The 19,865-nt window shown below is 39.1% G+C and overlaps 1 protein-coding gene across 4 annotated transcripts in view; it reads left to right on the forward strand.

Annotated features, from left to right (window-relative positions):
• Nucleotides 1-19,865, forward strand: part of ARHGEF6 (Rac/Cdc42 guanine nucleotide exchange factor 6) — a 166,260-nt gene that overhangs the window by 143,002 nt on the left and 3,393 nt on the right. For 2 of the 4 annotated variants that reach the window (XM_077145353.1, XM_077145356.1), the window contains 9 exons: nucleotides 2,510-2,596; nucleotides 3,382-3,460; nucleotides 4,464-4,609; nucleotides 5,685-5,810; nucleotides 7,554-7,574; nucleotides 8,742-8,835; nucleotides 9,767-9,856; nucleotides 12,105-12,204; nucleotides 14,165-14,219. In XM_077145353.1, coding sequence (XP_077001468.1) covers nucleotides 2,510-2,596; nucleotides 3,382-3,460; nucleotides 4,464-4,609; nucleotides 5,685-5,810; nucleotides 7,554-7,574; nucleotides 8,742-8,835; nucleotides 9,767-9,856; nucleotides 12,105-12,204; nucleotides 14,165-14,219 — 798 coding nt within the window. The remainder of the gene's footprint in view (nucleotides 1-2,509; nucleotides 2,597-3,381; nucleotides 3,461-4,463; nucleotides 4,610-5,684; nucleotides 5,811-7,553; nucleotides 7,575-8,741; nucleotides 8,836-9,766; nucleotides 9,857-12,104; nucleotides 12,205-14,164; nucleotides 14,220-19,865) is intronic. The other 2 variants (XM_077145354.1, XM_077145355.1) reach the window with 2 other exon arrangements.

Consider the following 19,865-nt stretch of genomic DNA (forward strand, 5'->3'; position numbering starts at 1 on the left):
TTATAGCTTTTTTGTATATTTGTTATTTTTCACACACAAAAAAAGTTGATTGTGATGATAAAAAGATGTTTAAGCCCTCTGGCCTCTTATGTTCTGGAGCAGCTAGAAGAAAAATCTCAGAGGATCGTATGGTAGCCCATGACAAACTCTGTGATCTGTCCTGTAACTACTTGTTGAAGTGTGCTTTGAAAACTATTGCTTTTTATTTCTTTGCTTTTTATATATGTTATATTACATAATAAAAAAGTTAAAAATAAAAAAAAGCAAGGTGGAACTAAAAAACAAACCAAAATAGACAGTACCAGATTGTGTGATCTCAACAGTAGAGTCCATAGAAGTTTGAAGAAGGGCATGATCAAGAAGACTTTATGAAAATAGGACTTCGAGGAGGAGGGCCATGACAAGAATAGGGGAGGAATTTGGGCAGTAGAGGCCATTCTTACCTCAGGAGAGAACAAGAATGTGACTTTTCTGCAGGACAACGAGGAAAGCAGCCTATTGGGAGCAGAGGAAGCATGTTGGACGTAGTGAAAGGAAAGATGATTGAGTCACATGGAGCCAGGTTATGGAGAGCCTTGAATGTCAGGGAAGAGTAATTAAGATGGCTACAGCAGCAATAGTGAACTATTAAAGATTCCTGAGTAGTAGAGACGTTTTTATACAAGAGGTGTTTATGATACTTAATTTGACAACCATATATGTCAGGTGAACTGGAGGGGGTGGGACTAGAAACTGAAAGACTAGCTGGGATGGGAAGTGATAAGTACCCTCAACTAGGGCATGGGCAAAAGTAATGGAGTATAGGGGGACAAATGTGAGACACAGGAAGGTCTGCAGGAAGTGGTGAACCATGGGCTAGAAGAGACCATGAATATAATTTTTAGACCCATTAACTTTCAAGTGACCATAGATATCCAAGTAGAGATATCCTATAGGCAGCTGTTAAAATAGTATGGAAATGTGGATGAACGGTCAGAGTTAGAGTCAGAGATTTGTATGTCACTGACAGATGTGCCATCCTAGGGAGCAGATATCTCCACATACACAAACACAGGGGGATGAAGATGGATTATTTCTTTTTAAAAAGGGGCAGGGTAGAAGAGGAAAGTTGATTATGTCCTCTGGTATGATTTATCGAGTGTTTGAGTTGTCTTCCTTTCCCAAAATATCTTCCTGTACTCCCTAACATCTCTTTGTCAGAGATTCATTACTTTGTTTAATGAACAATCTCATTGAAAATGCAGATACCCTTGGGGAGGTTAATGCAGTGAGTCTAACTATTAGTCATTCATACCTTTGGGATAAACCTCTTAGGTGAAGGGAGGAGGAATCAGAACCAGAAAACAAAGAGGAGGTGTAGAGAAGAACCAGGGGAGTGTAGTGTTATGGAAATTTGGGGAGAAGCGCTTGAAGGTAGTCAGTGAGCTGAGTGAGGCAGAAGCTTAAAGACTAAGAAGTATGAGAGGACCAAGAAGATGCCATTGGATTTTTGCTAGAAGGCAGTTATTGATGGCTTTGAGAGAGTAGTGGGAGTGGAGTTAGGGAGAGAATCAATGGAGAGAAAATGAAGACAGGGAGTAATTTGGCAGTAAAATGTCAAGAAATAGGTTAGCATTTATAAGGAGCTACAGGGTCAAGTGAAGGCTTATTAGATGTGCCAATGTTAAAGGCAAAAGAGGAAAAGCTGGTGGCACAGGGAGGCTCCTGCTGCTGGAAGAAGCAAATTAAGTGAGGGCAAGAGATATGACAGAATATAAAAACCTTGTTGGAAGAGTACGCCTTGAGGGGTTGTTCTTTTCAAATGAGAGTAAGGAGATGGGTGTAGATCACTTTTGTACCTACTAATTGCATAGCTGTTTAAGGATTGCAGAAAGCTCTCATTTGTAAGCTTTCCTTTGGTGCCACTAAAGAGAAAAATGTTTACCTCTTTGTTTTGCATGGGTACAATAACTATCCTGCTCTTAGTGATTAAAAATGTTCTTATGAATGAAAATTTAGTGCACATGTTAGAGTCTAATAAATTTCCTATTGCCTGAAAACTCCTTCATTTTGCTACTTTTCAAATTAAAATAATCTTTTTGGTTTCAACCCTGGAGGCTTATTTTGTGCTCAGGACTAGCATATCTCACTGATTGCAACTTGAGCAGGGAAGCATTAACTATGTGACTTTATCAGGTTTACGCATTTGCAAAACAAGCATGGGTATTTGTATTTAACTGTTATGTATAGGAAGGACAGAGAAAAACTGTGGCTTTATGTTTCCTTCAAAGTAAAGTTAAACTGGTTTTGTGCTTTTAAGTAGAATGGCTTTTTTGGGGGTGCAAGTATCTGTTTATTAGTCCTTTTTTTATATTTGCTCTTTTTTATTAGTAGAATAGCTTTAAAAATCATTTTTCATGCTTCAGTTGATTATATGTGATCTAAGTTACAAAGCAATGATTCTAGAAATTCTTAACAAGCAAAACGTCCAATTTCTTTTCTCCATTTAATGTTTTCCATTTCACTTCAGGAAAAAGAAGAGCGGTACCTTCTGTTATTTGCAAATGTTTTGATAATGTTATCTGCAAGTCCTCGGATGAGTGGCTTCATCTACCAGGTGAATAGATTTCATATAAAACAAATAGCAGGACCCAGAATGAAAACAGGTTCCATCCAGATGTAATATCTCCACCACAGTATTAAAAGCTCCATCCAGAAAAAGCAGCATGTTCTGACCTTTGTCATTAAACAGCTTTAAGAACAGATGTTCCTTAGATAAAGACCTTTATATTGCTGTAATGAGTTTATCCTGAATGTCCCTGCTCTGGTGATGAGTTTAGATTATGAAAGTGGAAATAGAAACCTAAGTCTGCAACTAGATAAACTTGCAGCAGCATTTTCAGGCCCATATCATTATCACCGAGAACATAAAAAGCTGAGACCTGTTCCTGTGGTTGGCAATTCAATCCCATCACAGGATTAGGTCTTCTAAGAGGCAGTCATTCAAATCTTAGGGAATTCAACTTTGGTTCCCCAAATACCGAGTATCATAAGTTATTGTTGCTCTAGTATAACTTGGCCTGGCAATTACAAATTTTTGTAAAACTGGAGTCTTTATTTTGTTGACTGATTCTCATGAAAATGTGTTAGAAAAGTAAGCTGTTCGAAAATCCCGGTCTTATGATTTTAGGTTGCATTAGCAAAACACAACCCACATTTTTCCCTTTGCTTTCTTGGCTGATTAAAATTTAGAACAGGGAAACATATTTTCTATTGACAGACCAAAGAAATATGTCTCACCATAATTCAGCAGTGATTCCTGAGAGGATCAGAAAATCCAACAGAAATAAGCAGAGACACATATAACCATAGAATTAATGGTCACAATTCTTTTTCTGGTAGGGAAAAATACCAGTAGCAGGAATGGTGATAACTAGATTAGATGAAATTGAAGGGAATGACTACACATTTGAAATCACAGGTAAGTAAATTTCTCTTTTTCATGTAGTTACTTCAAATCCTTTTCAGAGTGAAGTGAGGTTTAAATAAATAAATGCCATTATTTTCTTATGGTCCAGGGGCACATTTTACATGGGCATGACAAAGGGTACTCCATTTGCTGGAATAATTAGGGCACAATGTTAGAACAGACATGACTTCTGGTCACTCAGATGCCTCAGCTTTGCCATTAGTTTCAATCTTTTATTACATGAGAGTGACTCATTCGAGCTAAGAAATAACAAAATGGACCAATGTAAATGTAATTTTCTTTCTCTTCAGCTCTCTATTCCCTGGTGGTAGAGGAGACAAAGATGAGGCAATTTTATCATTAGCTTAGGAATTTGCAAGATTTGGTTGCATTTCCAAAGAGTGCTGAAAAGCCATGAAACTTTCATCCCAAACTGAATAAAATGCCGGGCAATGAAAGTGCTCCCTGATATTTTGTCTCATTATCCCTTTTGCCAGACCTGGGTGACTTACATGTAATGACTGTGCTGTTTGCCTGGATGTGGCCCAATGGCTGAGACTGGGGTAATGACCAAGGCTTTACCCTCTTCTTTCCCAACAGGGGAGCCTAAAATTCAGTGTTTGCCCAGTGATCCTGGCCAGCCTTGGTTTGACCTTGTTCTGAACTTTATATTGGAGGAGCCAGTATAATATTCTCATTTTAGACAATGAACTAGGTGAACCATGTATCTAGAGGACATACTTATGTTTTTGGATTATGACTTTGTTGATTGTGAAATTTTATTCTTCTTCTAAAGTTCTGTGAGCAGTGGAAATCAAGGACAATCTTATAAAGCAAATATGAATATTTCTTTACTATTATAGCTTATCTGTTCCTGATATATAAGTTTAAGTAGGATTATCCCATAGATGTAAAAACTCCTGAAAATAGACACCCAAGTCCTATTTGCATGAAGTATGCATGCTCAAGGTTCTCCTTGCTTTTGTTTTCAAATCCTCATAATTGGGTGACTCAGGTAACATAGTAGAGAAAATTGTGGTCCATTGCAACAACAACCAGGACTTCCAGGAATGGCTGGAGCAACTGTACAGACTGATCAGAGGACCTGCCTCTTGCAGTTCATTATCCAAAACATCGTCATCATCGTGTAGTGCTCATTCTGTAAGTAGCCCATTTGTTCTGTCTAGGGATTGTTGAATCTTCTGTCCAAACCCTGCCTGCTGAAGACTTACCAGAAGCAGTGAGCATGTCCCTCATCTTTGGGTAGTCTAGATTTATAGATTTAGTAGTACGTTAAATCTCACCAATTCAGATTTCTTGTTGTGAAAGCCCATAAAATGAGTAAAAAGTTTTACTTAGAGGTATATAGTTTGGCTTGTCAGTATTAACTTACTCCAGCTAACTTTTAATATAGTGTTTCTAACCAGAAGTCCTGCTAAGATTCTTTAATGAGCAAACAAGACTTAACTAGCAACCATTATTCTCATAATAATGTCATATTAATGTGCTAAATCTAAGCAGTTTAAAACCTTCATAAACACCTCTGTTTCATCTAATTTATGCTATCACATTTGCTCAGTAACCCTCTTCAAAAGGAAACATTTATCATTGCTACTTTCTGAGTTATCACAAATTTAGAACTCATGGAATCTGAATCGATGAGATTTATTGGACTTGATGAATGAGATGGAAGATATGCAGAGTTGTCTGTTACTTCTCAGAACCTGTGATGCCAAAATTTCAGTTCTGAGCACTGTGTGTTGTTGTGGGAAGATATGGACTTTGGCAACAGACCTGAGCTCAAATCTTGTCTTTTCCAGTTATTAATGCTTCACTTTTCTGAATCCAAGTCTAAGGATGCTCTGATGAAATAACCTATTTGAGCACCAAAGTGCCAAACACATAAATGAATTCATTAAATGTTAACTGTTACTCAACTTTCCTCCCTTACAGAGGAAAAAAAAGACTCTGGCTTTAAATGCAATTCCAGAAGAGAGAGAGGGGTCAGGATGATGGGATGTTGAGTTAATTTCATGCTGTTTCTTAGAGACCCCTTAATCTATGACTGAAAAGAGCATGTTCTCAAATTGGAGACTTGTTTTCCTGTCTTTCCCTTTTCATGGCTGACTTTGCTGATCATGCTAGAGCCAATGAAGCTGTTGTTATTGTCTTGCTCCCTGGCACAAGGTTGGGTGCAGGTGGCAAATTGCCAACATCTCATCAGACATTTTCCCAGTCTTTTAGCTCCACTGGACTGCCCCGAGGACCCTTGGAGCCTCCTCAAATTATAAAACCATGGAGTTTAAGTTGTCTACGACCTGCACCTCCACTTAGACCATCAGCAGCACTAGGTTATAAAGAGGTAATTTTACTACCTATGGTAAAAAATGCTTCTGAGAAGCTAATTTTGTAGCTTATTACAGATAATTCTGTGGGAATGTTCTGGAATTTGTGACAGGTGATACATGTCAGTCAGTCTCGAATTGTTAGACTCAGTGATTTTGTTTTCTTTTTTTTAAAGGAAAGACAGAGAGAAGGAAGGAAGGATAGAAGGAAGGAAGGAAGGAAGAAAGGGAAACATTTTTAAACATTTTCTTGTTTTATTGTATTTTGTTTTTCCGTTTTTTGTTACATGGGCTGGGGCCGGGAATCGAACCGAGGTCCTCCGGCATAGCAGGCAAGCACTTTGCCCGCTGAGCCACCGCGGCCCCGATTTTGTTTTCTTAATTTCCCGTTTCCCCCATCGTCCATGTACAAATGCTTATCGAACATCCACAGGGTTTCTGTGCACTGCCTGAGTTTCCCTGGTCTCCTCCTGAAGTGCCTCTTGGTTTGCCTTTATAATAATTAAGATAACTCTGTATATTAATAACAAAGTACACACATCTTAAACAAAAGCCGCTTTGTTAAAGTTGAATTTCCTATCAAGCAGAACAAATTCTGCATTTTTGGATCCTTTTAACCATTGTAAATCAGTAAAATGATATTTGCTGCTGTTGAAGAGAGAAAAGAATTTAATGAGAGGAATGTCTTTTGAAATGAGGCTTCTCACTGACAACCCTAGAGAAGAACATTTGAAATTTGGGTGTAGTGTGGGATTTCAAGGTTTGTTCACTTGTTTTTTCTCAAAGTTGCAATGGAGAAATAATCAGTCACTTGCTTTGTTTACCTTTTCCACCCAAAGTATTTCTTCACCCTAACCTATTTCTAGTTGTTTCAGATTTCAAAAAAGTTGCTCATTTAACAGTAACTGATCTTGAAGTTGGTCTTGTTGAGTGAAGATTAAGTTTGTGATGCTTATAAGATGCATTTTAGAATTATGGTGTAAAGGCAACAGATATTTCTGTACCTTATCTGTGTTTTGATGAGTGATGTAGACTTAGCTCAATTTAGAATTTGTTTTGATTTAAAACACATGTTGCTGTTTTGATTAATCATTGCCTCCAGCTCTTAGTGCAGTAAAAACTAGAAAAACATTTGAACACTGGAGGATTTGGATCCTTTCAAACGTGCATATGTACATGATAGGAGAAGTAACCCATGAGCTGAATCTTTATGATATTCCTATATTTAGAATTTGACCTGGAAACTGTCCCACGGATTTGCTTTGGAAATTGATCTGCAATTCCTGCGATCAGCCAATTTTCTCCTATGATTACCTAAACCAGAAGTGACTCTTCACAGTTATCTAAGTCCCATTTTTAACGATAGACCTTTTGTATTTGTCAGTTTGTAAATTCATATTAAGATGAGCTTAAAGAGTATAAAGTTGACTCATTCCTTCACATAACTAATCTATTAAAACTAAGGCATGATCACTTTGTTTCTGCGGGGAGAAGAGAGTTATTAATATTTTCTTACTGTGTAGTGTGTATTTCAGTTATTTTCAGCATTTGTTATTCTGCACAGAATTGTATTCCTTGGGCTTTTGCATGATGATTTGCACCCGAAACTAATGTGGGAAACATGATGATATTCTTTCAGTGTAATTTATGATAACACTAACATTTCAAATGTTGTTTTAGAATTATTGATAAATGGATTTGGTCATTATAATCATCGACCTCTCACGTTCATCTTCTCTTTCTTTACATATTCACTTTAGAGGATGTCTTATATCTTAAAGGTAAGGGTAGAACAATATCTTTGGCTTACAGTGACATCATAATGCTTGTGCTATAACCTTTTATGAATGAAGCTTTCCTCTTTTGCTTATTTTGTCCCTTATTACAATTGGTGGCTAAAATATGAAGATGTAATTCTGGCATGTAAGTACTTTCTTCAAAAAGCAGGCTCTTGTGAATTACTTATGAAAATTTCATCTTATTCTCCCTTAAAAAATGTTTTACTGTGTTCTTTAATGCTATTTTTCCTGTTATTTGTTACATGTGAGTTTTTCATGTCTGTCTGTTTTCAAGTCTAAGTGGATCACTGTGGCTAAATGGAAGAAAGTAAATTATTTGTTCCATATATTTTTAAGGTACTAATTACTATCCGTGCATCACATAAATATATTGTGTCAGAGAATGGGATAAGATGACCACTAAGGTTTTTTTCTCCAAGTCTAAGAGTCTAATCTGTTTACTTGTATATTGATAATGAGCACTTTTTAGACCTGCTGGTTATTTAAATGGTAAAAGCCAATTCATTATTTCATATCACTTTTATCTACTAATTAAAAATATAGCTTTATATATATCTGTCTAAGCTTGATTGCAGGTACGTTATTCCTAACCTAAAATTATTTATCAAGAAATGCCTCTCTTGGCTCTTCTCTTTGACCTTGGAGAAATGACTTAGTCTCTCTGCCTTAATTTTCCTGGAAATTATATTCTTCTTTGTGGGACTGTTGCTAAGGCAATATATATAAATATCTTTGAAGCCTTTAAAAAAAGTTATGTATGCTCCATTAGTAGTTAAAATGATTATTTAATTCCCTTAATACTGTATCAGTGGAGAGCATGAACCAGGTTAGGAATACAGATATTTCTCTAGGGTTGATATCCAATACTTTCTCTGCAAATGGCAGCCTAAGGGCATTTGGCCTCCTGGAGAATCTGCTGCATCTTCAGTAGGCACACTCAGTTGAGAAGATAATGCCATTGCCTCTGTTTTATTTAACCTTTTAGAGTGTATTGGAGCCATTTTCATTGTGAATAGTATTAAATTCTGATTTGCTCCTGACTGAGACAATCAAAATAAGAGAGAGATGGTCTATTTAAAGTTCATTTGCTCTTCTTAGCATTGTTTTTGGGAAGAATTTTAATTCATTAAGAAACCTCTATCCTTACAGGAGTCTAGTAAAAGCCCCAAAACGATGAAGAAGTTTCTTCATAAAAGAAAGACCGAAAGAAAGCCATCAGAGGAGGAATATGTGATTAGGAAAAGTATGTGTTTATACTTTTGGAAAGTTAATTATGGATGAACTAACATGAGGATTTTTAAAAAACTGATGATTAGAGCAATTTGACCTTGGCATCAAGTTATATGTTTCTGATGTCCGAGATACTTTCCTGTACAGAGATCAAGTAAATTGATCTGAAGGTCAAAATCCTTCAGAGTAGTGTTCTCAGCTAGCCAGGGAATCAGCCTGCTAACGTCTAGGAATATGGCTTGATTAGACACGGACTACAGAGTTGGTTAATAATCAATATATACAGATTTGGCTATAATGCTGTGAGCAAGATACTGTGGGACCCATGTTTAATAGTAAGTGTGGATCAGTCACAGATAAAGTTTGGGTGAATCTTTGCTTGACTCCAGCTTCTGTATCTCTCATCCCTCACCCCACATCCAGGTGTGCATATAAGCATGTTAACCAGGGTTCTATCATCCAGTCATTTCCAGAATGAGTTGGGGGTGGGTAGATGGGAGGGTGAATTGAAGATTATGTTGGTCGGTTGGTTGGTTAGTTGGTTGGAAAATGGGTGGGGTTAATGGAGGAACGCTTCCTATAGAAGGCAAGACTTGAAATGTAAAGAAGAAGAAGGTTGTGCTATATTGGTTGAGAGTTGAAACCAGCACGAAGCCCAGTGCTTTAATTGTGCCCTCCAAGAGACAGCTGGCAGAACCCCTAATTTAGTGCTCTGACCTTCAAGAGCAGGCTGCCCTCTAGTGCTGAACTCACTGGGGCTGACCTCAGTGCTCCTCAGGCATGTTTCCACTCTTGCTCCATCATGAGCCTTGGACAGCTTTTCTCCTTCCTTTCAGAAACATGACTGGTCAGACAAGCCAGTCCCTGAGAATGGGGTGCATGATATCATTTTAGGGTCAAGATGTATATATTTCTCTAAAAGTCATTATTAATAAATCTGATAGGTACAGCTGCTCTGGAAGAAGATGCTCAGATTCTTAAGGTGATCGAAGCCTACTGTACCAGTGCAAATTTCCAACAAGGCCATGGCTCAAGTAGGTTCCCCCAAATTACTTTCTCTGGGTCACAGTGTTTCTTTTTGACTGTTCACTGCCTCTTACGAAAAGAGAAAAGCAACCTAGATAGGTTGCAGGGTGTGTAAAGCAGATGACTTGGTGCAAAGGAGCCGTACAGGACTGCATCTTTCAGATAAGGTGGTTTTAGCTACCAAACGTTTTGTTTACCCACTGTTTCTTTTCACCCAGAGAGAAAAAGAGATGCAAGAGTACAAAAGCTTGGAGGTGATAGAAATGAAAAAAAATTTTAAAAGTCACTTTCCTTTGAAGTACACAGATACCTTCACCAACACTAGTTAGGAATTAAACAGCCCAGAGAGTTCCTGTGCCTGTGAACTGATGTTAATCTCTTCTTATAGGCAGATTTGGAAAGGAAGTCAAAATACTATCTTTGATCAGCTGCATATTTAAGAGAGCAGTGCTTCACCAAACTCAGGTTTCAAAGTTGTTCTGAAAATCTGGAAATGTAGCTGCTTAGCAGGGGCCATTCAAAATGTGTAAGATATGTCTATCAGGGAGCTGTTAGGGGATGGTATTGCCCTGAACACTTTTTAGGCTCCAAACTGAAAGTGAGGTGATGGGTTCTTATTCATCCTTGTGCTTTTGAAAAACCAGGTCACATTAATTATGTCTTTTGTCTTCCAGTATTATAGAAATTCAGGATACCTATTTTGTGAGGTTTTTGCATCTGCATAAGAAATGTATACTCCATAATAGTCCACTTTCGATATCCAGCTGCCCAATCAATGTATGGAAGGGATTTTCTTTGGCAGACTGCCTTTGAAAGACCTATTCTTTCAAAAAAACTTATCTCTGAGGCTTAAGGCTATCATGAAAAAACACGTGAAGGTGACACATTTGACTATGAAGAGGAAATGGTCATACCTTCTACTTTACAGACAAAAGCTGGCTATGATTTGGGATGTGCCTGGCTCTGATGACAGATTTTGAGGAGCCAGGAAAGAAAAGTGAAAGGGTTTTTTGTCATGAATACTGGAAAAAAGAGGGAGACACACACCAGAAAAAGCATCCCTAACACAAATAATATATCACCCCCTTCTCTTCCCTCTTTTTTTCATGTTGCTAGATCTATGTGGGGGGGCAGGTGTTTTTCCCTGAAGAGTCACATCTTCATGTGTTCTCCTCACTAGCCCACCTCTTCTGCATGGAAAGTATCTAGCAGAGTGCTTGGCACACAGCAGGAATTTTACCATCATGGTGACCTACCATCCTCTATCCCTCTCCAACCAGAAGTCCCATTTCCCTAGAATTGACGGCTACTGCTTCTTGCTACATTCAGTCAGTTGGTCAATCTTAAGCACTTCTAAAGCACCCACAAAGTGCCAGGCCCTGTGGAAGGCAGACACATATCTGCCCTCAGTAGAAGGGAGGAGAGCACGTGAAAACAGTGAGTGTAGACAACTCTGAAGGAACTTGGCTCAGAAGAGAAGAAGGTGGCGGCTCAGGAAGACTGAAGATCAAGCAAGTTGAGCTTATCTATGAGCTCTGAGAGGAAGGATCCAGAAGTGAGGGGGTGGTTTGGAGGTGCAGGACAGAAGTTTGATAGGACGCATGTCTGCTCTGTCACTTCTTCCTGAGCCTGAAGACCATCTGAGCAGTTGATGGTGAAGACACCTACATCTTAGATGCTGATGTGATATACCCCAATCTTGTCTATCTACCCCTGAACGAAATGGGATCAGTCTGAACCGATCCCACCTTACCCTATATGACTATGAAGAGAACAAATGAGAGAGAATGGTGATTTCAGGCCCTTTAAGCACATTGTGTCCCAGTACAGGGCTACTCTCTATGTGACTTTTACTGAGAGCGCATAACACCATAGCATAGGATGTTGTGTGCCACGCCTGGAGATGTGTAGGAACAGACCAATCAGTGGCCAAGTCTCTGCTCTGGGAGAGGCTAAGCAGGAAAGGATGTGAGTCTTTTTATTGAGGCCAGGTATTACCAGTGACCTTCTCATGTTATTTCCATGAAGGCAAAATGTGCTCCCCACCTCCTGATTGAAACAAATGTATTTAGCCATTCAGAATTCTCCATGTCAAAAAAATTTAGTCTGCAAATTTGGGGTGTGTGCACCCTGGATGCAGAAAAGGACCATGCTACCAACAAAGACCCATCAATGACAATAGTGGAAAGGAGCTAACACTTAAAAGTAGTCTTTGCTAGTAACACTCCTTTCTCCTCCCTCTTGCATCCTTTGTAGGTGCTCGCAAAGATTCTGTTCCACAAGTCTTACTCCCTGAGGAAGAGAAACTCATCGTTGAAGAAACCAGAAGCAATGGCCAGACTATCATTGAGGAAAAGTGAGTGGAGCAAGCCAAACATTTGCTTGTTTGTCTGGGGGCTGGAAAGGAGTTTCTGGCGGGGGAGCATGGCTCTTGTAAAGCCTGCATTGAAAGATAGTCCCTCTTCATCCTTTAACGTGGCTCTTCTTAGCTGGACATGCAGGTGGTAGCCTGAGGAAGGCTGCCTGTCAACGAGAGGAAGAGAGGAGATGCAAAGAGGCTGAAACACTCTGTAATGGCTCAGCGTGGTGGCTGCTACAGAATATATAACCCCCCCTGCACTGCGAGGTGCTTAGGAGGTACCTGCCAAGGTTGCAGAGGGATGCTTCTTTGCATTTATTGAGCTAGGCACTGAACTTCCACATACTTGACACCTCATTTAAATTCCTACAGCGCAAAGCATTACACTCACTGCTTTTACAAATAAGGAAACTGAGGTTTGGGGAAATTCTATCTTGGGCCTGCCTTTGCACGATAGTGAGTGCAACCTAATGGGGGAAAATCAGGTTAAGTACCTTATGGGTCATAAAATAAATTACAAAGTAGTCAGATAATTCATTTGTTTAAACTTGAGTCATTTCTGAAGTCAGGCCTGAATTTGCATAGAACAGCATATTTCAAAGAGCTTGGCATCGTCTATGTATTTTTACATCAGGTATATGAAGTGGTGCAGCATAATAGTAAAGCACTTGGTCTCAGAAAAAGAATAGTCTTGGTTCAACACCCAATTCTGCTACTCACAAGCAGTGTGACCCAAGGCAATTTCCTTTATCTTTCTGTGCCTCAGTTTTCTCATCTTGTAAAATGGAGATGATAATAAGACTTTCAGGGTTGTTCTGAGGTTAAATGGAAAAACAAGCATAATGGCTTATTTATTTTCATGCTATCACTCAATAAATTATGATAATTCTCATAATAATTATCACAGCTGTATTTTTGTGAGTTTCTTAGGGAATGTGATATTGTCCCCATTTTATATGTAAACAAACTGAGACCAACAGAGAATGAGAAGGAAATTGGCTATCCAAAGTTAGAGGTCTAATAAATCGTAGAATCAGAACTGGTACTCAGCTCTCCAGACTCCTTATTCAGGGACAGAGCCAGAGATAAGAAGACTGTCCCACAACCCAAACTACTTTATCTTTTTTTTGGTAGTGTATGTACATTTCAGCAGGGTTCTTCCAGAAATAATGCCCCTGATATTGTGTCTTGTTGGGTCATGAAGGATCAGGTCAGTATCATAGCACAGATGTTGTGGGAGAGCCAGGGCCTTGTGGAGATGTTCATTCCTGACCCAAAGAGTGACATCTATTTTAAATGATAGGGGTTAATAGTACAATTTTAGTTACTATAGTAATTATAGTTAATAGTACAATTATTAAATTGTTCTTTCATGAATTGTGCCAAATGTACCATACTAATGCAAGGTATTAATAATAGGGTGGGTTATCTCCTGCCATGCTGGAGACCCAGGTTTGATTCCCAGTGCCTGCCCATACAAAAAATAAATAAATAATGATAATAATAAGGTGGTATATGGGAACTCTGTTTTTTTTTTGCATGGGCAGGCACCAGGAATTGAACCCAGGTCTCTGGCATTGCAGGTGAGAACTCTGCCTGCTGAGCCACCATCTCCCAGGAACTCTGATTTTTATGCATGATTTTTCTGTAAAGCTACAACTTCTCTACTTAAAAAAAAGACCTTGTAATAAACTCGAGTCTCTGGTTTTATACTCACCTGAGCTTGGAAACAGTACCAAAGGAGGAGGGACACATAGACAAACTACAACGATATGGCATTTGAATGAGCCCGTGAGGTAGGCACCATTAAGGGCAGTACCATTCCCAGGTACTATATGGATCAACTAGAAAGTCCACTGCTTTGCCGGGTCTGTATTTTTATAAATCTGCTTTTATTGTTAAATATTACTTCTTCAGTGCTAGCAATTACTCTCTGAATTTGATCTCTATGTTCTAGGAGCCTTGTCGACACTGTTTATGCCTTGAAGGATGAGGTCAAAGAACTAAAGCAGGTAATAAAAGATGAAAGTCATTTTCTTGGACCATAACAGAATTACTCCCCATCCCTTGCCATACACTGGTAGCTGCGTTTAGGAAAGATCCAGAAGCAAGTTGATTAGATAGGGATTTATGTTTTCCTTCTGTTATCAAATGGCTTTTCTTGATTTCAAGCATGTGGCCTAATACTTAAACATCCAAGGCTTGCTTATATTTCTATTTGGAGGCTCACAATATGGTCTCAAACCTAGTTAGGATTTTTATGTTCCCTACCATCTGTAAACAGGATTTAAGAAACGATAAACCATTTGAGATTGTGTAAGAGTAAACCACACCAGAGGAGCCAAGATGGCAGCTTAGTGAGGTGTGGGATTTAGTTTGTCCTCCAGAGCAGCTAGTAAATAGCCAAGAACAGTACAGAACAACTTTGGGTCCACATCAGTGACCAGACACACAGTGTACACCAGTGTGGACAAACTGGACCGGCTGCAGTCACCCCCAGAACCATGAGTTCCCCAAACCATGGTGGCCGACACCCCTCTCCCACAGGCTGCTTCCCAGAGAGGAAAGGAAAGGGACTTGACTAACAGCAGGGGCTGAGCTCTACCAAGCTCCAGATTGTGGAATTAATTAACAAATTTTGACTACTAAAAATAGGCCCCCAGCTCAGCTGAACCTCGAGTAAAAGCTGAGGTTGCTGGGTTTTGCCCCAGCATGGAGGGGGCAGGGCTAACAGACAACACAAAATACTTGAAAGGGTCAGGACCCTGAAGGAAAGGAGGGGGCACATAGGACCTGGAGATACACAGAACAATGTACCAACTTAAGCTCTTGATTGGCAAACCCGAGGAACGAGGGTCCTGCTCTGAAAAGGATTTTTTTTTCTTCTCTTTTTTGTGGCTGTGTTTCTATGGCTTCACTGCTCTTTGTATACAACTGCAAGGCTTCTCAGGCAGAATTGAGCATGTCTGGAGCCTGTTCCTTCCCCAGGAGAGGGGTGGGGCCCAGTTCAGGTGGAATCCCTCCCTCAAGGAATTCAGACACCAGAGTCTGGAAAACTAAAGCTATTAAAGCCAGCCTACAATCTCTCCTCTGTCTCCACCACGCCCCCAGCAGAGAGAGTCTGCTGAAGTTAAAGGTACCGCATCATCTTATGCTGGGCAGACCTGAAGGCATACAAGTGCCACATACTGGGCAGGATAAGAAAAACAGAGTCCAGAGACTGTACAGGAAAGTCTTTCAATCTGCTGGGTCTCACCCTTAGGGAAAACTGATGCAGGTGACTCTTTCCTCCTGATAGGAGGCCAGTTTGGTCTGGGAAATTCTGACTGGGGTCTATAATACCTAAGTAGATACTCCTAAAGGGAGAAAAAAGGCACCATACAGGCAGGACAAGAAACAAGAGAACAAGAGCTGAAAAATTCTGATCTGTTAAACAAAAGCTAAGCTAGAGGTCTAGAATAAGCTGAACTGAAAGTCAGAGAACAGATAGACAACAAAGTCTCCAGCAAGAAAATCCTAAATAAAAAAGTGACAACAATCTCCAGAATAAACTAATTAAGGTAATTAAATGCCTAGATGCCAGCAAAAAATAACAGATTATACTAGGAAAATTGAAGATATGGCCCAGTCAAAGGAACAAACCAACAATTCAAATGAGATACTGGAGTTGAAACATTTAATTCAGAATGTTCAAACAGACATGGGAAACCTCATGAAAAACCAAATCAATGAATTGAGGGAGGATATAAAGAAGGCAAGGAATGAACAAAAAGAAGAAACTGAGAGTCTGAAAAAACAAATCACAGAACTTACGGGAATGAAAGACACAGTAGAAGAGATGAAAAAAACAATGGAAACCTACAGTGGTAGATTTCAAGAGGCAGAAGGCAGGATTAATGAACTGGAGGATGGGACATCTGAAATCCGACAAGCAGATGAAAATATGGGGAAAAGAATGGAAAAATATGAGCAGAGACTCAGGGAACTGAATGACAACATGAAGCGCATGAATATGCGTGTTGTGGATGTCCCAGAAGGAGAAGAGAAGGGAAAAGGAGGAGAAAAACTAATGGAGGAAATTATCACTGAAAATTTCCCAACTCTTATGAAAGACCTAAGATTACAGATCCAAGAAGTGCAGCATGCCCCAAACAGAATAGATCCAAATGGACATACTCCAAGACACTTACTAATCAGAATGTCAGATGTCAAGGAGAAAGAGAATTCTGAAAGCAGCAAGAGAAAAGCAATCCATCACATACAAGGGAAGCCCAATAAGACTGTGCATAGATTTCTCAGCAGAAACCATGGAGCTGAGAAGACAGTGGGATGATATATTTAAATTGCTAAAAGAGAAAAACTGCCAACCAAGAATTCTATATCCAGTAAAATTGTCCTTCAAAAATGAGGGAGAAATGAAAACATTTTCAAACAAAAAATCAGTAAGAGAATTTGTGACCAAGAGACTGGCTCTGCAAGAAATACTAAAGGGAGCACTAGAGACAGATAGGAAAAGACAGGAGAGAGAGGTGTGGAGAAGAGTGTAGAAATAAACACTATCAGTAAAAGTAAAAAGAAGAAAAATTAGATATGACATATAAAATTCAAAAGGCAAAATGGTAAAAGAAATTACTGTCCTTACAGTATTTCTGTGGGGTTAGTGTTTATGTCTCCTCTTCCATTTCTGATTTTATTTATTTGCATCCTCTCTCTTCTCTTTTTGTCAACCATGCTAATGGTCCATCAATCTTATTGATTTCCTTATAGAACCGACATCTGGTTTTGTTGATTGTCTCAATTGTTTTCATGTTCTCAATTTCATTTATTTCTATTCTAATCTTTATTTCTTTCCTTTGGCTTGCTTTGGGGTTAGTTTGCTGTTCTTTCTCTACTTCTTCCAAGTGGACACTTAATTCCTCGATTTTTGCTGTTTCTCTTTTTTTGATATAGGCATGTAGGGCAATAAATTTCCCTCTTAGCACTGCCTTTGCTGCATCTCATAAGTTTTGATATGTCGTGTTTTTATTTTTATTTGCTTCTGTATATTTACTGATTTCTCTTGTAATTTCTTCCTTGACCCACTGGTTGTTTAAGAGTGTGTTGTTGAGCCTCCATATATTTGTGAATTTTCTGGCACTCTGCCTATGATTGATTTCCAACTTCATTCCTTTATAATCTGAGAAAGTGTTTTGTATGATTTCAATCTTTTTAAATTTATTGAGAATTGCTTTGTGACCCAGCATATGGTCTATCCTTGAGAATGATCCACAAGCACTTGAGAAAAAGGTGTATCCTGCTGTTGTGGGGTGTAATGTTCTATAAATGTCTGTTAAGTCTAGCTCATTTATTGTTTTATTCAAGTTCTGTTTCTTTATTGATCCTCTGTCTAGATGTTCTGTCCATTGATGAGACTGGGGAATTGAAGTCTCCAACTATTATGGTAGATGTGTCTGTTTCTCTTTTCAGTGTTTGCCTCATGTATCTTGGAGCACTCTGGCTCGGTGCATAAATATTTATGATTGTTATGTCTTCTTATTGGATTGCTCCTTTTATTAATGCATAGTGTCCTTCTTTGTCTCTTTTAATTGTTTTACATTTGAAGTTTAATTTGTTAAATATTAATATAGCTACTCCTGCTCTTTTCTGGTTGTTGTTCTCCTGAGGAAGGCACAACCTCTAGACAAACTCTCAAACAAGCTTAATTCTGCCCACGCCTGGGTCAGTTGGAGCCTGAGAAGCCCTACAGCTGTATCCAAACAGTAGTTAAGCTGTAGAAACGCAGCCAAAAAAAAAGAGAAGGAAAAACAATCCTTTTCAGAGCAGTACCCCCATTCCTCAGGTTTGCCAATCAAGAGCCTACGTTGGTATGTTGCTTTGTGTATCTCCAGGTCTTATATTCCCTCTTCTTTCCTTCGGGCCCCACCCCTTTCAAGTATTTTGTGCTGTCTAAATCCAAAAAACCTCTGTTTCTTTTTTTTTTCTTTTCCTGTCAGCCTTGCCCCCTCTGCGCCTTTACTTGAGGTTCCCCTGAACTGGGGTCCTATTTTTACTAGTCAGAATTTGTTAGTTAATTCCACAATTGGAGCTTGGTTTCACTCAGCCCCTGCTGCTAGTGAAGTCTCTTTCCTTTCCCCTCTGGGAAGCAGCCACTGCAACTTGGGGTCTTGTTCTGGGTGGACTTGCAGCCTGTCCAGCTGGTCCAGACTGGGATATGCTGTGTGTCCAGTCACTGACGTGGCCCCAGCAGTTGTTCTGTACTGTTCCTTCCTATACTAGCTTCTCTGGAGGCCAAACTAAATCCTACACCTCACTAAGCCACCATTGACCCCGCAGAAATAAAGGAGGTAATAAGAGGATACTATGAACAACTTTATGCTAATAAACTAGACAATGTAGATGAAATGGACAACTTCCTAAAAAGACATCAACAACCAACATTGACTCAAGAAGAAATAGATGACCTCAATCACAAGTAAAGAAATTGAATGAGTCATTAAGAAGCCCCCCAAAAAAGAAAAGTCCAGGACCAGATGGCTTCACATGTGAATTCTTCCTAACATTCAAGAAAGAGTTAGTTCCAATCCTGTTCAAACTCTTCAAAAAAATTGAAGAGGAAGGAAGTCTACCTAACTCATTCTATGAAGCCAACATCACCCTCATACCAAAGCCAGACAAAGATACTACAAGAAAAGAAAATTACAGACCAATTTAATCAATATAAATGCAAAAATCCTCAACAAAATTCTTGAAAATCGAGTCCAGCAGCCATTAAAAGAATTATACACCATGACCAACTAGGATTCATCCCAGGTATGCAAGGATAAGAAAAGCACTTAATGTAATACACCATATCAACAAATCAAACCAGAAAAAGCACATGATCATCTTGATTGATGCAGAAAGGGTATTTGACAAAATTCAACATCCTTTCTTGTTGAAAACACTTCAAAGGATAGGAACAGAAGGGAACTTCCTCAACATGATAAAGGGAATATATGAAAAACCCACAGCTAACATCATCCTCAATGGGGAAAAACTGAAAACTTTTCCCCTAAGATCAGGAACAAGAAAAGGATGTCCACTATCACCATTATTATTCACCATTGTGTTGGAAGTTCTAGCCAGAACAATTAGACAAGAAAAACAAAGCATCCAAATTGGAAAGGAAGAAGTAAAACTCACTTTTTGCAGATGATATGATATTATATGTCAAAAATTCTGAAAAATCCACAGCTAAACTACTAGAGCTAATAAATGAGTACAGCAAAGTGGCAGGATACAAGATCAACACTCAGAAATCTGTAGTGTTTCTATACACTAGTAATGAACAATCTGAGGGGAAATCAAGAAAGAGTAAATCACACCATAAATCATGGTTTGTGGGCTCCTCTGCAGATGTGATCTGGTGTTCCATGATGTACACTCTTCCCTGTGGATCATGGATTTCCTCAAGATCTTGTCTTCCACTGTGTTTGAGATCTGACTGTTCCTGGTGGCACAGTAACAGATGGATTGGAGTGGAGAGACCAGGGACTGGAGACCACTTAGGTGGTTATTACAAAACTCAAGGTGAGACATGACAAAATCCTGAACTGAGGCAGTGCCAATGAGGCTGCGGAGGAGCAGAACAAATGTGAAGGAAGGTACTTTACAGAGTT

This window comes from Tamandua tetradactyla, chromosome X, assembly GCF_023851605.1.
Source record: "Tamandua tetradactyla isolate mTamTet1 chromosome X, mTamTet1.pri, whole genome shotgun sequence".
Taxonomy (NCBI): Eukaryota; Metazoa; Chordata; class Mammalia; order Pilosa; family Myrmecophagidae; genus Tamandua; species Tamandua tetradactyla.